The following is a 23280-nucleotide window of genomic DNA, read 5'->3' on the forward strand; positions in this document are numbered from 1 at the left end:
CCTCGTCGCCGACCTGGCAAGGAAAGGGTCGACGACGGCGAGGTGGCCGCGGCTGAACAGGACCTCGGGTATCAGTCACCCGAGGGGGACCTGAAGGATGTCTTCGCCGGAGACTCCTACTCCGGTGGCGACAACTAGATAGACCCCCGGAGGGACCCCGTACTCCCTGGTCTACGGGGCTGAAGCCTGCCTTCCCCCGGAAACCCTTCTGGACTCTCCACTGGTCCAGGCTTCTGACAAGTCCATGCAGAAATGGCTACCGCACAAGGACGAGGACTCCGTCATCAAACGCAGATGGGAACCCAGGGTCGGGACCTAGTCCTACGGCAAGTACCAAAACCAAGAAGGGCTCCGCAACTCGCCCCCAGCTAGGAAGGACCCTTCAAGGTGACAGGAATACGTCGACCCGGGGGTGACTATCTTGTTGCGACTGAAGGAGTACCTCTTCCTGACCACTGGAGCATCTCTGTAAGTTCTATCCATAGGAGCAAGTCTGAGGGGTCGAATTTTTTTTCCCTTTTGTAACTAGGTAACGCATACGTGTACGCCAGCCCGGTGAGGTCTGCCCTCATAAGCTCGGCCTGTTGGTCTGCACCCATGCATGACAGGTTATAAAGAAAAGATTTACCCTCTCAGATGTGCCTCCATGATAGTTTTATCCTACTGCTCCATGGTCCTACCTTACAGTTTTCCGGATGTTATTTTATCTAACCCACCCAAGCAGTTCCCATTCCATTAGACATGATGACATCCGAATTGAACAGCCAGGCTTGCAGTTTAGGACCTCTCTGCGAAAGCAGGAGGGCCCGACAGCCTGGGGGCCGGTTCTAAAGAACGGGAGCCCGTTCCATGGGGTGGTCCGGAGCCTGTGTGGCCGCTTAGCCTGGTCCCGTACCCGAAAGCCTGCACACTCCACCACTCCGTGACGGGTACCCTAGTACTTGGAGCTATAAGTCCTGTGGGTCCGGCAACCTGGGGTCCGGAACTAGAGAATGAACACTTGTCTCCTGGGGTGGTCCGGAGCCGTGTAGCCGCTCAGCCTGGTCCCGTACCGTGGGCCTGCACGCTCCACCACTCTGTGACGGGTGTCCTAGTATCTAGAACCACCATCCAGGGGGTCCGTACGCACAACTTGGCTTCCTAGACTAGACCCTGCAGGTTCCGAGCATGTATCAAAGGATGGCTAGTGTCAGATGACGGGCCCTGCGGGTGTACTACTAATGCTCCCTAGCCGAAGCTGTGTGCAGGCCTAGGTCCCAGTCGAGGCTACCTCCTAGGGGCCATTGCCAACTCTTTCTTAGGTATGCTGGTCTACAGCCTCGACAAGTCGAGCCTACATCCCAGGGGGGCCAGGTACCAAGGAGGAATTGGTTACACCACACACAACAGGGACAAGTGGTACACAGATAAGTGCTAATACTGCTTGATAAATAGTACTCAAAAGTACCTTACAAAAAGCAAAAGTATTACATCCGCCTTCAAGCGGAGTCCTAGCTCCATCTCTACTCTACAGGTATGAACTACCTCCACACCGGTAGGGTCGCGTGGGTAGCTAGCTCCGAGCGACTCGCCAGCGGCGGCGACCACCTCTGCACCGGGCAGCCTCACCAGTGGCGGCGGCCACCTCTGCACCGACGGCTCGCCAGCGGAGGCGACCACCTCTGCACCGACGGCTCGCCAGCGGCGGCGGCCACCTCTGCTCCGAGCGGCTCGCCAGTGGAGGCGACCACCTCTGCGCCGGGCAGCCTCCCCAGCGGTGGCGACCACCTCAGCGTGCGCGCCATGGCAAAGAGGCCCTCGCCCCCGCCCTCCTACGGGGGTGAGGACAAGACCATCCAAGCCATGGAGCTGGGAGCACGGCGGCAGGCGGTGCTTGCGGTCTGGCCGGGACCGCGTAGCCGAAGTTTGCCTCCTTCACAAGGCTGGTGATCATCCTTTTCCTCCGAATGCTGGAGGAAGAGGCGGGTCACCAGCCCATATGGGAGGCGGAGCCGCGGCTCAGCTCGCTCTCCACCACCGCGAGGTTGATGAACATCCTTGAAGCCAAGCACCGGTGGAAGAGCGCCGCTCCCACAAGGCCGCACACCTCCAGCAGAGGAAAGACAAGACCGGCAGCACCAACCCGCTGGGGAGGACAAAAGGCACGAACTCTCCAACGGCAAGTTCACCAGGGTGTGGCGCCGACGCAAATCCTTCCGCCGAACGCCGGCGCATCCCATCCAAGCAAGCGGTATACCATGTCGAGCACTCACTCAGTCTGGGCATGCTCGGGATGAACTTACAAAGCCATGGCAAACTACAACAACGCAAAGCAGAGACCTTGAAGGCAAAGGGGCGCAGAGAGCTCGGAGGCGAAAGGGCACCGCGAGTGGGAGAGAAGCAAGGCATGGCTGCTACTCGAGGGATGAACCCCTCTTTAAAGGCAGCCTCCCCCGCTCCCGCCTCGATACGTCGCGAGAAGTCTCCCCCGATGCTCACCGGGGTATCCATCTTATGACACGGGGGCCCGGTGCCACAAGTCATACAGCTGGTACGCTGGTCTTCGAGTGCGAAGAAGGCGAACCGCCGCACAAGAAGCGTGCTACCGCCCCCGCGGTAGTGCGCCCCCTTCATCTTCGCCACGACCAACGGTCAAGAAGGTGAACCGCCGCACAAGGAGCGTGCTACCGTCCCACGGTAGTGCGCCCCCTCGTCTTCGCCGCAACCAGCGGTCCAACCTCTGGCATGGGGGCCCAGGCCCACATGTCATGCACCTAGCGCGCCAGATTCTGTGTGCGGAGAAGGAGAACCGACGCGTGAAGAGCGCGCCACTGCCTGCGGTAGTGCGCCTCTTCGCCCCCGCCGAAACCGACAGCCCAGTCTCTGGCACGGGGGCCTAGGCCCACGAGTCATCCTCCTTGGGCGCCGGTCCCTGCGTACAGAGAAGTCGAACCACCGCTCGCACCAATACCGCGCCTCCTTGGGGCTGCCGTAGAAGACAGTAAAGGTGAAATTTCAAAATCAACGCAGCGGTACCGAGGCACCCCGCGCGTGGCCCAGTAAAACCATCGAGTGCGGAGGTCACGGGCCAGTTAGCCGCGGGAATAGGCATGGTGGTTGACGTGACTGAAGGCGGACTGACAATAATTATGTCAGCAAGCGCACGGAAGCGGCGCGCCAATCGCCGATCAAGCTTTGGCCCCAACTGTAGGCTTGTACCCTCCCCTGAGGCGGGTCCGGGGGCCACTGTCGGTACCCTGAATCAGGGGTACCCCTTACTACAGCATTAAAGACACGGTGCCCGCGCAACTATCCCTAGTTGCGCGGGAAAACAACACCCAACCTTTTCGCATGGGCAGCTCCGGGGCTGCCACGTGGCCGGAAAAGGTGGTATACTCCAGGATACCCTCAGTAGGTCCGGACCTCCTCAAGAAGGCACCGGACCCCTATACTCACTACCTGGATCTCCGAGTATGGCCCAGGGCTCCCATGCAAGCATGCCGGACCCCTTGGGTGAGGCCCGGACCCCTCTGAGCGGGGTCCAGGCCACCCACAGCGAGGTCCCGGGGCAGGGGATACCCTGGCCTAAGTAAGGGTCCGGTACTGACACGTGTCCAGACTTTATCCTGTGCGCTTGCGCTCCCCGCTCAGGCGGAGACCCGATGCTGCCACGTGGCTTGTTGCCCGTGACGTAAGCCAGCGGGCGGAGCCTGACGTAAGGCCTCTGGGCCGCGCGGTCTCTGCATTTATTGCGGAGAGGACGCGCCGCCTGCCCACTCTGCTGACAGGCGATGTGCCGCCTCGGCATTTATTGTGACCTGTCCACTCAGCTGGCAGCGGCGTCCAGGCCATCCTGCAGGCGGCGTGCCTGTCCAGTCCATTGCCAAACAGTACGCTCGTGCTGCAAGGTGCATTGTGTCCACCATTGCTTATGCATTGCCAGGGAAGCTTCCCCTGCACGCCAATACCACGCAGATCGCGGATGTCAGGGTACAAGAAGATTGCTCCAGCAACTCCAAGTATTACAACCATTATATTTCTGGGCCCACATGTCGGGGCTCAGCACCTTTGTACGCGCCCCCCCTTGAGCTATAAAAGGGGAGGCATGCAACGTTACAAAGGGAGACTCAAGCACACTTAGACCTAGCTCAGGCTCACAAGTTCAAACAAGCTCAATACATTACACAGTGGAGTAGGGTGTTACGCTCTGGCGGCCCGAACCACTCTAAAACTCTTGCGTGTTCTTGAGTTCATCGTTCATCTACCAACAGGCAAAACGCTTAAGCCCCCTCCTCATCTTAGGATTAGGGCGGGTGCATTCCACCACCCGGCCGGAGATTTCCCTCTCCGACAATGTCATTCAACCAACTTCTATTTGCTAGAGCTGTATGGACAGTTCTACTGTTTTGAATTCGCATTGTCACAGCCGCCAGCAGTCTGGGAGCAATGTCCTTCACATTTCTTCCCTGTATCCATCTATCTTCCCAGAAAAGTGTCGAACATCCATTGCCAATTTCCGTGTGGATGGCAGCATGGAAGAAGGATTTCACCTTTGAAGGAAAATGCATTGGAGCCCTGCCCAAGGTTTACAGGCTCCACTTTAGCCATCCATAACCATCTCATTCTCAGAGCCCATCCTAGCTCCTTAAGGCTGAAAATGTCTAGGCCTCCAAACTCAATTGGCCCTGCACACTCTTCCCCAAGCCACCAGACAGTGTCCCCCTCTGACTTCTTTTCTTCCACGCCAAAGGAATTCTTTTCTAATTTATCAATATCCTTGAGAGCTCTTGGAGGTAAGTCCACCGTCATTGCAAGGTAGATGACCATTCCTGTCATAACATATTGAACTTGCACTTTTCTTCTAGCTCGAGTCATCAAGTTAGCTTTCCACCCAGGGAGCTGGTCAACTATCTTGTCAATTATGCTTTGAGTTTGATTTCTGGATAGCTTGCTCAGAGACAGAGGCAGAACAAGATATTTATAGGGGAAAGAAGAGATCTTACATGGAAGTAGCTCTTGAAGGGTTACCACTTCTTCCCCACATCTAATTGGATACACATTGTTTTTTTGAATGTTGGTTTTCAACCCTTAAGCTTCTCCAAAAATCTCTAAGATTTTGAGTACAATTTGTATATCAGATTCTTTTGGTTGCAAGAACATGATCACATAATCAGCATACAAGGACACTCTGTGTTGCAAAGGCCTAGAGGACAAGGGCTACAACAGATTTTCCAGTTCAACTTTTGAGACTAACCAATCTAGCACGTCCATGACTAGTATGAACAACATAGGTGAGAGGGGGTCTCCCTGCCTTAAACCCTTTTTAAGCTGAATTTTTTCACCAGCTACTCCATTAAGCATCACTTGTGTGGACGGGGTAGATAGCAGTCCACTCAAAACATCTGTCCAAATCTGCCCAAACCCCAGTTTTTGAAACACTTCGAGGAGGAATGGCCAGGATACTGAGTCAAAAGCTTTAGTGATGTCAAGCTTCAAAAGGATTCTTGCATGTCTTTGCTGATGGAGGAGTCTGGCAGTTTGCTGCACAATCATAAAATTGTCTTGGATGAACCGGTCTTTAATAAATGCACTCTGCCTTTGAGAGACCATAGCTTGTAGCTTATCCCCCAGTCTGTTAGCTAGAATTTTAGTGACTAGCTTGGCCATGCTATGAACTAAACTAATAGGTCTAAAGTCTTTGACCTGGTCAGCTCCCTCCTTTTTTGGAATAAGGATAACAAGAGCTGAATTTAACTTGCTAAAGTGGCCAAATTTCCTGTCCCAAATAGCTGCAAGCATCTGCATCACACTTTCCTTAATAGTAGGCCAGCAAGCCTTGTAAAATCTTCCTGTGAACTCATCTGGTCCAGGAGCTTTGTAAGATGGCAGCTTTTTAATGGCTTCAAGGACTTCTTTTTCTGTAATTGGCAAGTCCAAATCCTCCAGGTTATGAGAGGGCAGCCCCAAGTAGTTAAGATTAATAGTTGCAGTTCTACCTCCACATGCCTTATCCTCTTTTCTGTTTTGCAGGTTTATGACTGGGATACAATGGAGAGATTTTGGCAGCAATGTATTTTCAATTATCTACGTTGCAATCCCGAAGAGCACTATTTCCTTCTTACGGATAGTCCTGTTAGTACACCTGAAAGTCGTGAATGTACAGGAGAAATAATGTTCGAGACCTTCAATGTCCCTGGATTATATATTTCTGTTCAATCTGTCCTCAGCCTTTCTGCTGGATATGCATATCTGAAAAGTCTTTCTGATGACGATTCCGATACCAGGGTTGGTTATGAAAATACCTCCTATTGTGCTTTACCAAGTATTTGTTACTGCATAATCCACACCTTCTTGATTGACATTCATTGCTTTTATTTATTTATTTATTTATTTGAAAATGGAACATGTAAAGTTATTGTAGTGATTGCATGTCCTCACAAAGGTTGGCTACCCCTTTACATTATATAAGTTTTTTTGAATCATTATGTGGCTTAAAAAAGTCAGCAATATAATTTATATATAATCTGTTGTTTGTCAAATTCTGGAACTCATGATTGATGGAAGGCATTTGTAGTTACTAGCAATCACTGTTCTCAGACCTTTCTCTTTCTTAATATAATTTACACGCAGCTCTCCTGCGTGTTTCGAGAAAAAAAAATTGTTCCAATCTCGTGACCTTTTTTCATTTAATTCCTATAAATTCTGTGGTAGGGCACATTGCTTCTCATTAACTCTGGCCAATATACTTTGTCAGTCTGATATGACAGGAGTAGTAGTTGATATTGGGGATGGAGCTCCACAAATCGTGCCAGTTGTAAATGGCTATGTAATTGGGAGTAGCATAAAGTCTTTTCCTTCTTCCGGAAGTGATGTAACCCAGTTTATTTCGCAACTTTTACAGGTACATCATGCTCTCCAATTTTTTTGTTGTGATTACATTCAGATGCAAAATTTCTCATATTGTTCGTAAATAGGGCCGCTATCTCTGGTTCCGTGCTCTTAAATTAAAGGTCTATTTTAGCAGTATAATAAGCTTGGTGTTGAGGTATTTTTTTACCAAGCATACATATGTACGTATTGTTTCAATAGGGTTGCTTTGCATAGGAAAAATCTAATGATTGAGTTTTATGGATGCCGACATCAAGTATTGTAAAATGCGATAATATTAATCTGGATGGCTCAATTAGATTGTTTATTAGATAAGATTGTAGATTGGTCAGTGTCGGTGGGAATGCTGCCTGTTGCGTTGAAACATGGGCAAAAGCAGGCTATTTTGGTGTTTGTACTGGAAAACAGTGGATATTTAAAATCCCAGGCTAAAATGTTGTTGATAAAAAACAAGATCAATAATGATGCTTTTGAACACTAGTAACATCTATGAATCTCTATCCTGAATCCGCTCATGTGGTAAGTCCACAAGTGAATGTATATTGGGTCAAACCCCAGATATATTTTGCTGGATTGCTTGTTATTCTTAATGCTAGTATTACTCTTGTTTTATGTACAGAGATAATGTGTGGATGGATTAGCATAGCTCTTACTGATTTATGTTATATTAATCCATTATTGGTAATGGCAATATCTTAAAAATGTTAGCCAACCTTGTCTCAGGAAATCAAGTTTTGACCCTTCAAAGTGTTAGTTGCAGAGCATATATTATTACTAGAAATTCAATCAGTAACACTGATAACATCAGCATACTTGTTATTTTGGCCATTCTTCTAGAATAAATTGAATGGTACACTATTCATTATTCCCTTTGTTTCAAATTATAAGTAGTTAGCTTTTCTAAATATATAGTTTTTGTTACGGACCTAGATATATGCTATGTCTAGATACATAACAAAAGCTATGTACCTAGAAAAAACAATACGGGTTATAATTTGGAACGTTGGGAGTACATAGTATTTGAATGCCATCCTATCCTTGATTATTATTGTGTGATTGGGAATGTTTACATGAAAATGGGGAATTCTCATATTACCATGGTTAGTCACCCGGTGAGAAACAGCATCTGACTGCAGAACCACCGTGAACATAAACCATATTCACAATTAGAGCTGTACTGATTGGTATTAGTCCTTTATGCTCCCAATATTTTACTTTTACTTTTGAGGTATTCTCTTGTGGTCCCATGTAAAATCCGGATGGATTTTCTCATGCGCATGAATTCTGTCCTGCTGATGGTATATTACCTTATAAATGCTGTTATTGAATAGTGTCATCTGGCGGTTATGCAGGAAAGAGGTGAGCTTTTGGCACCTGAGGATTCTTTGGATATATCTCGTAAAGTGAAAGAAGTGTATTGTTATACTTGTTCAGACATTGTCAAGGTATTGCCTTTTTATTATTCATTGGTCTTCAACTCATCACAACTAGGAAAATTGTTTAATGGGAAGTGAAGTCTCCCTAATGAAGTTAAACACAGCTAGTAAAATTGTTTAATGGGAGTTGAAGTCCTCCTAATGAAGTTAAACATGCCTGTATGTAAATACTACTTTTGACCTGGTTGGAGAATCTGTGTAATGTTGTTTTATGTTTGCTTGTGTTGCTTAACAATGACTGTATATACCTTTTGGTCTTCAGCTTCTCAGTTCTCACCATGTAGATTAATTTATACATTTTTTTATTTCACAAATATATATGTGGCAAGTTTGATATAAGTATCACTTCCAGCAAGAGGCCATACAGTAGGCATCTATGTTAAACAAATAAAAGATTAGATTCTTATGCATCTCCATTACAATTTCAGGAGTTCAAGAAGCATGACAAGAAGCCTGATAAGTACATCAAACATTGGTCAGCTGTTAAACCAAAGACGGGGGTCCCATATACAATTGACATTGGATATGAACGCTTTCTTGGGCCAGAGGTTTATTGCTATTTCTGTCATCAAAACTACAAATAGTTTTAGTTTTTTTGTTCCCAAACTATTCATCCAAAATGGTATAATATTATGGCCAGTAATCATCTTTTGAGTTACCTTGAAGTTATGTTCCCAAATCCCAAGCATGATCAGCTTGAAGAATGATTTTAAATTCTTTAAGATTTACAGTAAAAGGACATTTAATTCCCAGAAAAGTGGGGAGTTCCAACGGAAAGAAATTAGTAAGTTTGATGGTTCACACAGTGAAATTATGTTGAATTGCTAAATTGTTATCACCAGAGTTCACATCAATGATTGGATTTATAGATGTAGAGTTGTGAATGACTGTCTTGCATACTTATAAAGCATCCTTTGGCATATAGATCTGCTACTATTTATGAACTGAGATCATGGTTTCCTCGGTTCATCCACAAAATTGAATAGTTGTCAATTGCTATTATTCTCTGGAACTGTCTTAACCTTTGGCACTATTTTTGTTCATTACCTCCTTGTAGATACTGTATAAACATTGGTCTCTACCTCCAATGGGATACTACGGTGTGCATCATTCTACACTGTTAAGTGATATCAATAAGATTTTGTAGTAGTTCAGAATTGTTACCTTACATCAGATGTATGAAATTGGCACTAATAAATGGCTATTATCAAATATATCTTGAAAAGGTTATTACGTGATGGAAATTATACGTTTGTTTTGCCTTGAGTTTAATTTTGTTGGTATTTAACCTTTTTGTTAGAATAAACTTTTAACTTGTTTTCAGTTGGTCATGATTTTTTTTAAGAAGTCAGAATTTGGTGTGCGTCTCTAATCATCTAGCAACAAATGCAGATCTTCTTCAATCCTGAGATTTACTCTGCCGACTTCTCCACTCCTTTACCTGAGTTGATTGATAACTGTGTTCAGTCTGCACCAATTGACACAAGGAGAGCTCTGTACAAGGTGCTTTCTTCAAACTCTGCATGGATATCTAAGATGGGAAGTGATATTTGTGAATGCAGTGACATTTTATCAGAATTCTACTTTTTTGCAGAATATAGTATTATCTGGTGGATCTACCATGTTTAAAGACTTCCACAAGAGACTCCAAACTGATATAAAGAAGATAGTGGATGACCGTGTTGCTGCGACTAATGCCCGTCATCGTGTGGAAGTGAGAGTAAGTACAGATGATTGATTCTCAATCCCCATTTAATGTACTGTTGTAGTCGATAGTCTACATGTGAGTAACTTTATTTTCTTTGTACTGTCATTTAATTTGACATTTTTCCCTGTCGTCAGCCTATTGAAGTCAACGTGGTTGCCCATCCAATCCAGAGTTATGCAGTTTGGTTCGGGGGGTCAGTAGCTGCATCTAACCCTGAATTCTTTGAGGTACGTGCCGCTTGTCATTCCAGGGGCCTCGAGAAACTGGCAATCTTCAGTAATCATGCCTGTATTTCTGCTATCTGATCTGAACTTATAATGCCAATAAAACGCGGTGAATTGCGATGCTTGTTCTTTCGTAACACTTTAAAGCAGTGTTATAACTGAGCTATGAATACAATTATTCCTCGTGAATTCTTTTTGTGCGAATGAAATCTAAGTGATCTGTCTTTTCTCATGCAGTTCTGCCACACAAAGGAGGAATACGAGGAACATGGAGCCAGCATCTGCAGAACAAGCCCGGTTTTCAAAGGAATGTACTGAATTTTCCTCACAACCCATCGTCTAGCAGGAGAGTTCATTTAGGTTTCTTCGATAGAATAGTCAATTTTGATTCTTTTCTGGTCCGTTGCACAACCATTGTCGGGCTCGGGCCACCCTGACTAGATTTGTAGTTGTAGCTCTGTTTGTACTAGTTGTTTGGTCTGTGTTCTGCGTCGAATGTTGTGTATAGCCAACAGCTCGGTTCCTGTTCGAGGTGCTTGATTGTAGCCAGAAGGCCCAGAACCTTGGACAGTTTAGAGGGGAAATATTGTTTTTTTTACATTAGCTTGTTCAGACAGATTTACGGAACTCATATAATAATAAATCAGGCTAATCTAGAGTGGCCAGGATAGAAGATACGCGTGTGGACTATAGAAATTTGGCGTGGATGATCTTGAACAGAAGCAGAGCACCTTATTTTAAATAAATTAAATAATACTATCTCTGTTTTTTAATATTTGTCGCTGTGCAGTTCAAGTTTGAACTAAACAGCAAAATCGGAGAGAGTATATGGTAAAGTATCCCAATATAACTACAAGCTACTAGTATAACTTGAATGGTACATTCATGCACCAAATGGTTTGAGGTATAAAAATCTCGCTAAACACTAGGTATAAATCTAGAGCAAATGCATATAGAAATAGTCTACCTAACTTAAGCACTAGCAAAGCATGTAAACTAGTCACTGAGTGATTTTTTAAACACTTGAGTGTCTAAAGCTAATATGAATTTATCATCAACTTACTAGATATGTTTTTCAACTCTCACACCTCACAAATGGCCAGCTAAGAGGGATATAAATAGCTTACAAACTAAATATAACACCGTAGATTTTATGTGCAAACACCAAAAATATTTGATACACCCACCAGATGTGTTTAGTTTGTCAACGTCAGCTAGACCGGTATTCGGTATACCACCAGATACGTCTAGTACTTATGATGTTCTCCAACTCATGCTACAAACTTTCTGATTACTTTATCTGGTGTGGATGTATGGGATATATCAGGTGTTCATTAACCGACGCACACCTGCCTACAGTTGCTCTTTTTCGTACAATATCGATAGGCTAGTGGTTAAGGTTTCTAAGTAGCACATCCAATAAGTAGCACATCAAGATCTAGGCTCGGCTCGATTCCTCTTAGAGGCGAATTTTTTGACTTCGTTAAAAAATCTCCTCCCTATGCCTTATCCGCTCTCGGATTATGATGTCCTGTACGCCACTCTCCGGTTGGACCGTTGCAGAGTGTGTTTCAATCTCTTAACATTATATGGAAGGCTACGACCGGGTATTTTTATGTCTTGCTTAAATTATTAATCACTCCTAAGTCTACTTGTGCATCGTTTGAACTATATTTAAGCACTAGCAAATAATATTAGCCTAAATAATCATATTGACCATTAAACACCAAAAGCATACTTTAATTGCACCTCAATCTATTTCTTATGATGCCGAGCCGAGTAACGTCGACATGATAGATCACTATTTCCTTTATGACACCGAGTCGAGTAACATCGACACGATAGATCACGGTTTTAGTACTGTTGGCGTCTTTTTGTCACCAAACACTATAATGAACCAACTGACGGTACTTTACACCTTTATATGATGTAGGGTCGAATAAAGTGGTTATCTTGAAGGTGAGACAACACTTTTATGATGGTCACCACCTATTTGGAACCAAACAGCAACGAACCCTAGAGCCTTCTCGTGATGAGCAATACCTTAGGTTCGGCTCCGCGAGGTGAACAGTGGTGGCGGTCTGCGACGGGTCACCGGGTCGCCTGGTGGTGCTCGCTGCGGGGGCGCGGATGGTCCGCGACTCTAAGCCGGACAGTTCGTGATCTGGCGGCAGGAACGACTTCTTCCTTGCGCGCAGTCCGGGCGGTCCGCAATGACGCAGGGTCTTCTCCTCGTAGGACCTAGATCTCGTCCCCCGAGGAGAGACCTTAGGGTGCTTCGGGTCAGCAGGTCACCTGGGCGTCCCCAAATGACGTAGAGATACCTAGGAATTAAGAGATCAATTCAAGGAAGAGATCTTGATTGAAGTAGACGAAGTAGAGCTTGCCCTCAAGAGGGGTAAAGATCATAGGGTCGTCCTGAAGTCGACAGGCCACCACAGGATGGATCTAGACGACATAGAGTCGAATAGGGGTGGAGGTGGATATGCAGAAGGCTACAACTAGAACTAAGTTATATCTACTCTTAAGGCAGGAAAGGTAAATAAAGTAGATATATTCGATTGGAATGTGTTCGAGGTTTCTCAATCGGTCGTACCCCTTTATATATGGTTTTTGTAAGCTGGTGCCCTCGGTTTTGCTGATGCCCTCACTTTTACCCTTATTTGTATTTTTTGCTCAATTTTGCCCTTCTGTTCTATAGCATTGGAAGGGTAAAAGTGAGTACACCAGCAAAACCGAGGGTATCAGCTTAAAAACCCCCATCAAGCGGCAAGGTGCTCCTTGCCGGAAGCTGGGCGAAAGTCGGTGTGGCAGCGTTTGGGCTCTAGTGGCGATCGTACTCCGGTGTGGCTGCGTCTGTCTGGTGAGGACACTTCTGGTCCACCGACGATGGATCGTCCAGCCGTTCAGCGCAAGCCCCCAGTTTGGCGAAGACTCTCCCCTCCAGTGAACTCCTTAGTAGTGGAGAAAGGAGCACAGGGGGACATGCATCCGACTGAGGGACGTATGAAGAAGAAGAGAAGACGTTCAAAGCGCGGGAAAGGCAGCTCGGGACTGAATTCGGGGCTAAGTCAGCCACACCCCAATCCTCCTGATGCTGTCCGGATCACCTTGCCTCGGAAACCTTCCTGCGTCCTAGAGTTCTCCGCTGATCTGGCAAGAAAGGAAGCTGCTCTTCGGAGAGCCTTGTTTGTTTCGGTGGTTGGCACCAGGCCGACGGTTCGCGGGGAAGAGGTGATTGAGGAATTGGCGCGATGTTTTGGCATCAGCCCTGCTGACATGTCTATCCAGCAGGCCACGCCAGAGGATTTCCTATTATTCCTGCCTGATGAACACACAGCGACCCAAATTCTTAATGAAGGAAGACCTTTCAGAGGCCCTGGATTTTCTCTCAGCTTTAAAAGATGGACGAGATTCTCACACGCCTCGACGACGTCTATGGCGGCACTGGTTGATATTGAAATTCGAGGAATTCCAGCACATGCTTGGGATCTCTCCACGGCAAAAATGCTCCTACAGGATTCGTGCTGGGTTTTGGAACTGTTAAGGGATTCAGGAACATCATTTCTGCTACGCGCCTGGTGTTTTGATCCAAAACGACTGCATTCGGAAATGGAACTTCATATCGTCGAGCCGGGCATTGATGAACAGAAGAAACGGTGTCTGACATACAACATTTTTATGACAGTGTCACCGGTGGCCCTTCAGTTGACCAATAACACTGACACTCTATCCCCTTCCTCTGATGATGGCCAGTGTGATGAAGAAGATGACAGCGATCCAGCTAACTCCCAGCAGCGCCGCCTTCCACCTCAGCCACCAAGGGAATCTGTTCACCTTCGGATAGGCGCCCAATTTGTGTCTGGAAGGAGTAGGGCGCTGTGCTTGGTTGAGGAAGCTGAAAGGACATGCACAGGCTCAGGCGCCTCGGGATTTAATGAACAACCTTCATTGCAGCCCCTTAATGACTTCCCGACCTGGGGAGGTGAGAGGGAAATGCAGCTGGTCGGTGGCACCTCGGGTTCCTCCAGGCGGATATGCAGCCAGCCGTTCACTGATGCGTGCGCTGCCCAAGTAAATGACGCGCAGCTCCAGCCGATCATTGATGCATGCGCTGCCCAATTAATTGACGTACAGCTCGATGCTTGGGCCAACTCCTTCATAACGGAGGAAAAAACCCAGGAGTCGCCATCCCCTTCATGGAAGCAGTGCAGACAGTTGGTTAATGAGGCAAGCAACATTGGGGTCCGAACTGACTCCTTTATTGATGGGGACAGAACCAAGGGGACACTGGCTGTTGGGTCGCTGAATCAGTCGAGGTCAGCCTCGCCCCAGTATCAGTTAGCTGCCGCTGGGCCGCTGGAGGGGGACCGGACTGATTCGCCCCAAGCTAATGGGCCTTTGGGACTTTTGGATGAAGAACTGCGATACCTGATGTCACCGCGCCAGGATGATCTTGTGGCTGACCCGGTGGAATGGGCTATGACGGACCTCACCCATCAAGTGTACCTTACTAAGGTTGTGCGGACAACCTTGACTCTGGGTGCTCCTGATGCTTCGTACAGTGAACGGAAGTCCTCAACCAGGAAATTGTTACCCCAACCCAGTCACTGCACTACTGGCAATGAACTTCCAAGGACGCTGCTAATTAGGGACCGTCAATCATTCAAGAAGCTGGTGGTATACTCACGAAAACGATTCAACAGTAGGGACAAATCTAGAAACTTGAATGAAGAACGGAGTGGGCCAAACGCTTCTGGGACGTGCGGGATTGATACTGATGAAAATGCAGTGCCCACGGCGCGAGAGGTCAGCCTGGCAGTTACTACTGAAGATAGTCAGTCAGCTTTACAGGAGACCCAAACAAACAGTTCACAGCCCATGAACAAACAATTCCTTGATAAACTTTCCAAAAAGATCTCAGGCCTTCTTGCAACACCAGGGGACCCCCCTTTTATGACGTTGAAAAATGCCCAAATTGCAGAATTTATCCCACGCCGCAGCCGTCGAATTGCTGGCGTGGGAGTTGAATTTGACAAGATGGACTTATCTTCAAGAACCACAAAGAAAGTCATGCAGGCCTTGAAAGTAATTGGGGACCCTGGGGCAGTCACCCAGCAGGCCAGAGAAGACTATCTGAAAGTGTTCTCCACTGAACTTCCTGTTTCACATATTGAGGCGCTGGCGTCCTTTTTTGGATGGGTGGTGCCAGATGATCTCAAGTTGGGTAGTACCAGTGTTGGCATTAGTGCCTGTTAAATTGTCGTTTAGAGGTCGCTGATGTAAGTGGTTTGTAATGGATCCAAAAAAAATCTTGAGCTGGAATGTAAGGGGTCTCAATTCTGCATCTAGACAATGTTCTGTTAGAACGTGCATTGATGCTTGTGGTGCAGACGTTATCTGTCTTCAGGAAACAAAAATGCAGGAAATCAGCAGAGGAAAGATCCTGACTATTTTGGGAGCAGATTTTGATCAGTATATAATGCTGCCATCAGATGGTGCTAGTGGGGGAATTCTGATTTCATGGAAAAAGCATATCAAGGTGACAGGGCTTAACAGAGTGGATTCTTATAGTATCTCCTTGCAATTTCAGAGAATTACTGGGCAGTCTTGGTGGCTGACCTGTGTCTACGGACCTCAAAGTAATACTGAAAAGATCCTTTTTCTCCAAGAGTTGAGGCATATCAGAAGCATCTGCTCTGAGCCTTGGGTAATTGTGGGAGATTTTAATCTCATCTACAAGGCTGAAGACAAGAATAATGATAATATTAATAGATCTATGATGGGTCGTTTCAGAAAGTTTATCAATGATGTTGGCCTGATTGATACTCCCCTTGTTGGTCGCAAATATACGTGGTCTAACCATCAAACTTCACCAACACTGGTCAGACTGGATAGAGTTCTATGCACTACTGATTGGGATGCACTGTTTCCTAACCATCTCCTTCAAAGTGCTGCTTCAGAGGACTCAGATCACTGCCCACTGATTCTTGGGCTTAACAGTATGTGTTCTGGCAAGCGTCGGTTTCATTTTGAATCCTTTTGGCCAAAATTGGAAGGGTTCCAAGATGTAGTTTCGGAAGCTTGGAATTCAGTTAGTGAAAGAAGCTGCCCTTTCCTGACATTTGATCTGAAATTGAAATCAACTGCCAAGGCTCTGCAGGGATGGAGTGCTAAGAAGGTTGGCCATGTGTCCTCCCAGTTGGCACTTGCTAGAGAAATTCTTCATCAGTTGGAGATCGCCCAAGACTCTCGACTCTTGTCACCATTGGAGGTATGGCTCTTGAGAGGTCTTAAAAAGCATTCCTTAGCCCTTGCCTCCCTCAAGCGCACTATTGCCCGCCTTCGGTCCAGAATCAGTTGGATTAAGGAAGGCGATGCCAACTCCAAACTTTTTCATATGCATGCTAGGCACAGGCAAAGGAAGAACTTTGTTGCCAAGATTGTTTCAGGGGTGCACACATTCACTGACCACGGCGAGAAGGCCAGAGCGGTAGATGAGTTTTATTTCAAGCTTCTGGGCTACAAGGAGGACAGATCCTTGACTGTTGATTTGGATTACCTGGGTCTACCTTCACATGACCTGTCTGATTTAGATGCGCAGATTGGTGAAAATGAGGTTCTGGAATCCATAATGCAGCTTCCTTCAGACAAGGCTCCAGGGCCTGATGGGTACACAGGTAGATTTTATAAGGTTTGTTGGCCAATTATCAAAAGGGATGTGATGGCTGTTATTGCTGCAATTTGGTGCAGAAAATTTCAGCAGTTTGGGAGACTTAACACTGCATTTGTTACCCTTATCCCTAAGAAGGAGGGGGCTGAGGAGGTAAAAGACTTTCGACCTATCAGTTTGGTACATAGCATTGCTAAGCTTGTCACCAAGTTGATGGCCAACAGATTGTCCCAGCGACTGCATGATCTAGTGTCTCTAAGGCAGAGTGCCTTTATTAAAGGCCGTTTCATCCAAGACAACTTCATGTTGGTCCAGCAGACTGCTAGATTGCTTCACCAGCAAGGCCAACCAAGGGTACTTTTAAAGCTTGACATCACTAAAGCCTTTGATTCTGTATCTTGGCCTTTTCTACTTGAAGTCCTCCAGCAATTGGGTTTTGGGCAGATTTGGAGAGATACCTTGTGTGGCCTTTTAGCAACTGCCTCCACATAGGTTCTACTCAATGGAGTTCCGGGGCACACCATCCACCACTTGAGAGGACTGCGGCAAGGGGATCCCCTCTCCCCTATGCTTTTTATTTTAGTAATGGACATCCTTGGATGTATGGTGGCTAAAGCGGATGAGGAGGGACAGCTTCAGCCTCTCTCCTCCAAACCACTACAGCATAGAATTTCACTTTATGCTGATGACGCAGTTCTATTCTTCCACCCAAGGGAGAGTGAAATCCATACTGTTCTAGGTATTCTGAATCTGTTTGGAGAAGCTTCAGGATTAAAAACTAATATTCAGAAAAGCAGTGTGTATCCAATTCGATGTGGTCAGGAAGAGCTGGTCACCCTCAATGATTGGCTTCCCTGCGAACTCTCGTCTTTCCCCTGCAAATACCTTGGTCTGCCTTTGTCTCTAAAAAAGCTGTCCAAAAATCAGATGCAGCCCATTATTGACAAAGTGGCTGATCAACTTTCTGGGTGGAAAGCGGATCTCATGACAAGGGCAGGCAGAAGAGTGCAGGTTCAGTATGTGATGACTGGCATGCTTATATATCTAGTCATGGCAGTTGACATACCCACAGCCTCGCTCAAAGCTATTGACAAGATCAGAAAAGGTTTTCTCTGGCGTGGAAGGAAAGAGGTCAGAGGAGGACATTGTTTAGTAGCTTGGGGAAGAGTCTGTAGACCTCTGGAAATTGGTGGACTTGGGATTTCTAGTCTTAAAGAACTAGGATGGGCCTTAAGAATGAGATGGCTGTGGCTGCGCAAAACAGATCCGGATAGGCCTTGGGCCTCATTGCCCTTGCAGATATCCAACAAAATAAAGGCCTTTTTCTACACTGCCCTGCTCACTAACATTGGGAATGGGTCTTCAACCTTATTTTGGCAAGATCGTTGGATCCACGGAAAGAATATTGAAGACATTGCTCCTCGGCTGCTTGCAGCAGTGCCAAAAAGGATTAGGAACAACAGAACTGTGCTTGAGGCCTTGACAGACAGAAAATGGTTAACTGATATTAAAGGGGCCTTGACAGTAGGTGTCTTTGCCGATCTACTTGATCTCTGGGATGAACTTCAAAATGTCCAGCTTTATCCAGACAGGGAGGATAAGCATATTTTCAGGTTCGCTAATGATGGAATTTATTCAGCAAAAGCAGCGTATAATGGCCTCTTCATCGGTTCGACCGTGGCTAAGTATTGGGATCTTATTTGGAAAACCTGGTCCCCTCCCAAATGTAAATTCTTTTTATGGCTTGCTGATCTTGGAAGATGCTGGACAGCAGATCGTCTGCAGAAGAGAGGACTTAGCCATCCTGACAAATGTGTCTTGTGTGACCAAGAGCAAGAAACTATTGATCACATCTTGGTGGGGTGTGTTTTCGCTAGGAGTTTTTGGTTTCAGCTGTTGGGACAGGTCAACTTATCCGCCTTTGCTCCTGTGGTGGGAGAAGCTAAAGCAATGGAATGGTGGAGCAGAAGCAGTGAGCTGGTTCAGGGAATTGCTAAAAAAGGGCTCAATTCCTTGATTACCCTTGGGCTTTGGACTCTCTGGAACCATAGAAATGGATGTGTTTTTGATAGAGTTACACCTAGCCTGGAGGGGGCTATTAGAAGAGCTGAAGAAGAAATTATTATTTGGAAGTTTGCGGGGGCCAAGCATCTTGCCCTTATTACAGCTCCCATTCCAGGTGTCTTGTAGGGCTCTGGTAGAGAGTCCAGTAGGCCTTGTTTATTTTTCTTTCTTTCTTCTTTTTCTTCTTTATTTCTTTTTTCTGTTGTGTTTGTATTTGGTCTAATTTTAGACCCTTCTTCTTAATTCAATGATACGCAACTCTCCTGCGTGTTCGAAAAAAAAAAGCTTAAAAACCCATATATTTATAGGGAAGAAGGTCTAGACCTGTTTATAAGAGATAGCCAACAACTACCACGTGATTAGATAGATAACCACGCACGAGATAAGGATAATCACCCGATTTAATCAGCGGGGCACGCAAACTGTCCGGGCCCGGACAGTCCGCCACTTTTGGTGCTCAACAAGTACCATCAAAGATATAAGCATAAAAGTTTGAAAAAATATATAAAATAAGAAATTCGACTTACCTATAAAAAAATGTGAACAAATGCAGATCTACCTATGTCTGTAACCTTTAGGACCTATTTGACAATAATGTTTTTTAAAACCATGGTTTTACGTTTTACAATACCGTACTTTATAATTGTCATAATAATATCATAGTTTTGGCCAACCCCAAGAATACCATGGTTCTAAGAAACATTATTTGAATATAATATTATAAACCTAAAAGTAAGTCATGTCATGAAAACTTTGAGTTAGAGTGAAATTTCCAATACTCTAAAAATAACATGGTATCTAGAATATCATGATTTTTAAAATATAGTTTTTAGGAATACAACTAAACACCATATGGCATAAAATACACTGGTATTCCTATAAACCATAGTATTGCCTAGAAACTATAAAAAATACTTTACTTCCAAACAGACCCTTGCTTTGATTAGGCAAATCTCTGTTCAAAAGGCGGTATTTACATTGTTTTGCTGTTAGTATTAAGGCAATTTACAAGCTGAAAGCCTAAATGTTAAATTTAAAATATCTAGTAAAAAATAGATAATATGCATTCCAAACAACAAAATACAGGATAAAAGCAATTCTCTGAGAGGGACCTAGCTGTTGGACTAGAAATCAGACGCAAATCTACAATTTTCAGAAAAACTTTCACTTCTTCTACCGTCACAAGTGTAGCCTCGTCCTCCACATACTTCCAACAACTTTCTTTGGAGCTGGATTATCAGGCCCACGATCCCGCTGCCCAGAAGTAAAATAGAGCCACCCCTCCCAGTACCCAGCTAAGGCTGTCTTGATTCGGAAAGGCATGCGCCCAATGACTGACCAGGTCTGCAAGAATGGCATAGAGACTTTTAATTCATTTAGCTGAACCCTCACAATTCAGAGGAAACTGTCATGGACTCACAATAAAACTAAAAACGACCATAAGGAGAAGAAAATGGATTGGACATAAACCTACCAGTGCTTCCAAATCAAAACGGAAGACTTCACCAACAAGAATCATCTTTTTGGTGATAGGATGCTTCTCTGTAGTTCCACCAACAATTACTATGGAGTTGTTAACGACAACCCATGCAAATTCAATGTGGGAATCTGGCTTTGGCATTGGAGACAGTTCCTTCCACTTGGCTCCATCATCTAGCATATACACATCGCCATACACAACCTGCAAGAGTGAAATTCTGAACATATAAGAATTGTTCACTTGGCTGCAGAAAAATGTTCACACAAAACAGGAGTTCGGACATCAGGACTGATATTGAAAAATATATGTTTTCGTTTCAGGTTCAAAGTTGAAGCAATCATTAGGAAGTAATATCCCAACTGCAGGAACTTATTTGTTTTTAAAAAAGTGTTAAAGATGCACAAATAAGTGTCACCAGGAAGGCAGGAACCACAAACACACCTCATGCCTCCGTACACATTTAAAAATAGGTGATCCTGGTTTAGCCATAAAGTCTCCCTCTTGTCCACCAATCACAAATAGTTTATCATTAGCTACAATACACGCCCTGCAAAAAGTTGGAGTCAGAAATTATAAGGTATTGTTCATTTAGAAATATCTACAATTGACGCAACAAAGGATAAACGGTATCAGTGTCTAAGCACTAGATACCAACAATCATCCCTGAAATCAGGCATTACCTCATGGCGACTACATGCAAATGACACAAGTATACTCCGACATACCTATGAGGTCCACCACGTGGTATGGGTACTTCAGCTCGCCACTCGTTCTCCAGTGCCTTGCCATCCTTGACAGCAAGGCTCCAATGCTCCAATCCAGGTTCATGGCGGTCCTCTTTGCCTCCACCCATCACATGGAGCCGCCCACGCCAAAGCTGAGTAGCTGGTGCATACCTGAATTTTTTCACAAAATAAGTTTTTTTGTCGTATGTGCCAATAAGGCAGCAACAACTAGAGCAATACACAATGGAAGCAATGAACCATTTCAGTAGATTTTGAAAATAAATATTGGCAGTATATAGATGGCCTTAAAATAAATAATTCCATGCATTGCTAACAGGTTAATCTCATTCTGTAGGATTAGGTTGGTCAAGTGACACACTAGAAGATTATTCTCCATACAAAATACTACAGTTTGATTCTTAGTTAACTGCTCAAACAATAGAAAATGCAAAATTAGCAAGCAGATGCCTGGCATTATATGTTTAACATGTTTGTAATAGTAGCATAAATTGGTAAAACCAATGGACTAGAACCAAAATAGAACAAGCATGTGCATGATAATAAATGATAGAAGCAAAAAATAAATAACATACAAAAGACATAATCATCACTCCAAGAACGAGTTGTGGTTAATAAACTAAGTGCACTGTACCATACATACCTAGGAAGTGGTAAAGGGATACATACCTAGGAAGTGGTAAAGGGGGCAACCCATGCCACTCTCTAGTCTCAGTGTCAAAAACAAAGTTGCGATTAATCGAGGCGCGGCACTGTGGTCCATACTGTCCTGAAACTGCATAGATGTATCTGCCATCTGAGGCCATTCCTAAATGAGAATGTGCCATCTCCTTGGGCATATGAAACCTTTGGGTCCATGTGTTAGAGGTGAAATTATAAACATCAACATGAGAATGGACCTGAAAAGCAAGGAACATGGCAATATATCAGAAAGGAAGGATACTGCCAGGATTTGCAATAGTAATCATTTGCAGTAAGCAGTGTTCTTAAGGCGTCGCCTAGGCGTCCAGGCGCCCAGGCAAAACTGCCGCCTTGCTCGCCATACCCGCCTAGGCGTTAGGGTTTAGGGTTTAGGCGCTAAGGCGGTTGTCTGGTCCACTTGCTTGCCTAGGCGCCTTAAGAACACTGGCAGTAAGAATTAAGAAATGCTTGGTGTTGCTCATATACTACAGATACTCCAATTTGAAATCCTAAACATTATGAACGGCTCCCGGAGAAGTTGAAACATCACAGATACATACAATCAGTGGTATACGTTCATGTTTTGTTTTGCAATTACCCGCATTCTATGCTAAACCGAAAAAACTCAAAAGTCCCAAACCTAGCTGCTAAACAAACGAAGCTAATACTACGCAGGTTGCTTCGGTGTAATGGAATTAGCTCATAATTAGATTGGTGACTTAGTTACCAGCACAACTGAAAACGTTTCGAAAAGGAAATCGTCCAGAGGAACGACGACGCGATAGTAAGCAAAGGTGCCTCACATGGTCGATGTTCCCGTACCCGGCGAAGACGTAGAGGAGATCCCCAATCTGCACCGACGCCCCGTCGAGGCGTGGCACAGGCGCCGCGGGCATCTCCTCCCAGTCCCAGTGCGGCGCCGGCAAGTCTGCGTACGTCGCGTTGAGGCGCCACACTGCCTTGGCGCTCTTCCCCATCACCTGCGCGGGTGCGCGATCCAGAGGAGCAATAGTTAGAGAGTCCTAGATAGAGCGACGAAATTTGTTGAGAACATCTCGCTGGTCTATGCCAGGGCAATGCGGCGTGGGTACCGTTCTGGAAGAAGACGGGGCCGACAGCGGGGAGACTCGTCGGGAGGAGGAGGCCCAGAGGAAGTTGGTGACGAGGGCGAGCGCGAGGAGGAGGGCGAGGGCGAGCGGCACCGCGAGGCGTAGCCGCAGGGGCTTGGAGGCGGCCATGGCGGGTTCGAACGAGTGGAGGAGGAGGAGGGGCAGAGAAGAAGAGAGCAGCGCGTCGGCAGCGACGGCATGGGCGAAGCTTTTCTGTGGGGGCGGGGCGCAGAAATGGTGGGCGGCCGCGCGAACGCGAAACAGCGGCGACGGCACGGGCGTGACGGCGACCGGT

The 23280-nt window shown here is 45.8% G+C and overlaps 2 protein-coding genes across 6 annotated transcripts in view; one reads left to right on the forward strand and one right to left on the reverse strand.

Annotated features, from left to right (window-relative positions):
* Positions 1–10908, forward strand: part of LOC100192466 (uncharacterized) — a 38875-nt gene extending 27967 nt beyond the window's left edge. For 3 of the 5 annotated variants that reach the window (XM_008678250.4, XM_035966617.1, XM_008678251.3), the window contains 8 exons: positions 6010–6264; positions 6734–6880; positions 8220–8312; positions 8732–8851; positions 9696–9806; positions 9898–10023; positions 10146–10238; positions 10473–10908. In XM_008678250.4, coding sequence (XP_008676472.1) covers positions 6010–6264; positions 6734–6880; positions 8220–8312; positions 8732–8851; positions 9696–9806; positions 9898–10023; positions 10146–10238; positions 10473–10553 — 1026 coding nt within the window. In that variant the 3' untranslated portion in view covers positions 10554–10908. 5 annotated transcript variants of the gene reach the window in all.
* Positions 10909–19937: 9029 nt separating this feature from the next.
* Positions 19938–23125, reverse strand: LOC100286317 (kelch motif family protein). The gene is given in 7 exon segments (NM_001159204.1): positions 19938–20316; positions 20447–20653; positions 20894–20999; positions 21178–21348; positions 21865–22094; positions 22680–22856; positions 22968–23125. Coding segments are annotated over 7 exon segments (1203 nt in total). The 5' UTR covers positions 23115–23125; the 3' UTR covers positions 19938–20151.
* Between the last annotated feature and the right edge of the window lie 155 nt (positions 23126–23280).

This window comes from Zea mays, chromosome 4 (genome assembly GCF_902167145.1).
Source record: "Zea mays cultivar B73 chromosome 4, Zm-B73-REFERENCE-NAM-5.0, whole genome shotgun sequence".
NCBI lineage: Eukaryota > Viridiplantae > Streptophyta > Magnoliopsida > Poales > Poaceae > Zea > Zea mays.